Source organism: Octopus bimaculoides, chromosome 29, assembly GCF_001194135.2.
Source record: "Octopus bimaculoides isolate UCB-OBI-ISO-001 chromosome 29, ASM119413v2, whole genome shotgun sequence".
In the NCBI taxonomy this organism is placed as follows: domain Eukaryota; kingdom Metazoa; phylum Mollusca; class Cephalopoda; order Octopoda; family Octopodidae; genus Octopus; species Octopus bimaculoides.
The window spans coordinates 4,041,489-4,043,018 of record NC_069009.1 but is presented as its reverse complement, the minus strand read 5'-3'; the positions used below and the strand labels follow the sequence as shown (position 1 = coordinate 4,043,018).

Below are 1,530 nucleotides of genomic sequence, written 5' to 3'. Positions count from 1 at the left end.
TAGTATTTAGCAAATGTACTTCATGATTCTGTGCTGCTACTGTTTCCTTCTCGCTCAGAGATTTAATATTGATTGTTTCTCCTTTTTCGAGATCAGCGACAGTTTGTCAATGGAAAAAGCATATAGTATTTTGAGTTCTCATCTCTAGCTGATGAGGAGTTACTACCCAGAAACCCGGATTTGTGTGTATCACATACTAATCAGCCACTGACAGTGTGTCATTCGCCAGCTGGAGTGGACTGGAGCAACGTGAAATTAAGTGTTTTGCTCAAGAACACAGCGCGTCGCCCGGTCCAGGAATCGAAACCACAATTTTACGATCATGATGCTGACACCCTAACCACTAAGCCACGCGCCTTTACATTCCATACCTATACCAAACCCTTGTTTCTACAATATTTGGAATCCGTTATACTTATCCTTCGCTTATTTGCTATCTTGGCTTGTTTATCACCAGCCCTCCATTTTAAACTTTCATTTGAAAGGATGTGAATTAAACCCCATATTTTTTTTCTGTTCGTTTTTCTTGACAGCACCACCGAAATTTGATGTTTTACAAGAATGAAATTCCACTGCCAAACAACGGTATGTACATTCTTTTATTCTTTTATTCTTATATACGTTTCAGTCATTTGTCCGCGGCCATGCTGGAGCACCGCTTTGAAGGATCTGAGTCGAACAAATCGAACCCTAGTACTTATTTCATCGGTTTCTTTTACCGAACTGCAAGGTTACGGGGACGTAAACACACCAACACCGCTTATCCAGCGATGATGGTTCAAACCTTGGCACAAGACCAGCAATTCTGGGAGAGGGGACTTGCTGATTACATCGACCCTAATGCTCAGCTGGTACTTATTTTATCGACACCGAAAAGATGAAAGGCAAAGTTGACTTCGGCTGCATTCCAATTCAAAAGCCATAACAATTATTATTATTGTTGTTGTTGTTGTTTTTTCTTCTTTCTTCAAATTTTCTTCCATTTCTCGACGAGTGATTTCCGTACACCTAGGGCAGAGAAGCTCATTCATTGTATGCATTCCCAGTTTACACACGCAAATTCACAGGTAAAATAATATGTATTTAAAAAAATTAATTATTAAATAAATTCATGAATGGATGTTGTTTTCACAGCGATAATGCTCTTCTCGGTACATGCGTCGCTCCAGTTAACACGATTTTTTGCACTTCCTGTAGGGATGATAGTAAGCCTGGTATCATTTTCAAATAGGTTTCAGTACCTTTTTTTAATCATTCCTAGAGATCCTACAATCACTGGTACGGTAGTCGCCTTGAGGTGCCACATTTTTTTCATTTTCTATTAGCAAGGAGTGCTGTGTGGTAAGTAGCTTGCTTACGAACCACATGGTTCAGGGTTCAGTCCCACTGCGTAGCACCTTGGGCAAGTGTCTTTTACTATAGCCTCGAGCTGACCAAAGCCTTGTGAGTGGATTTGGTAGACGGAAATTGAAAGAAGCCCGTCGTATATATATGTATCTATTTGTGTGTCTGTGTTTGTCACTCCACCAT

At 40.3% G+C, this 1,530-nt stretch overlaps 1 protein-coding gene across 1 annotated transcript in view; it reads left to right on the top strand.

Moving 5' to 3' along the window:
- The window catches only part of LOC106867483 (opioid growth factor receptor-like protein 1), a 13,557-nt gene that overhangs the window by 7,220 nt on the left and 4,807 nt on the right, over positions 1-1,530 (top strand). Inside the window, exon 2 of the mRNA XM_014912366.2 lies at positions 534-585. Within this exon, the coding sequence (XP_014767852.1) occupies positions 534-585 (52 nt within the window). The remainder of the gene's footprint in view (positions 1-533; positions 586-1,530) is intronic.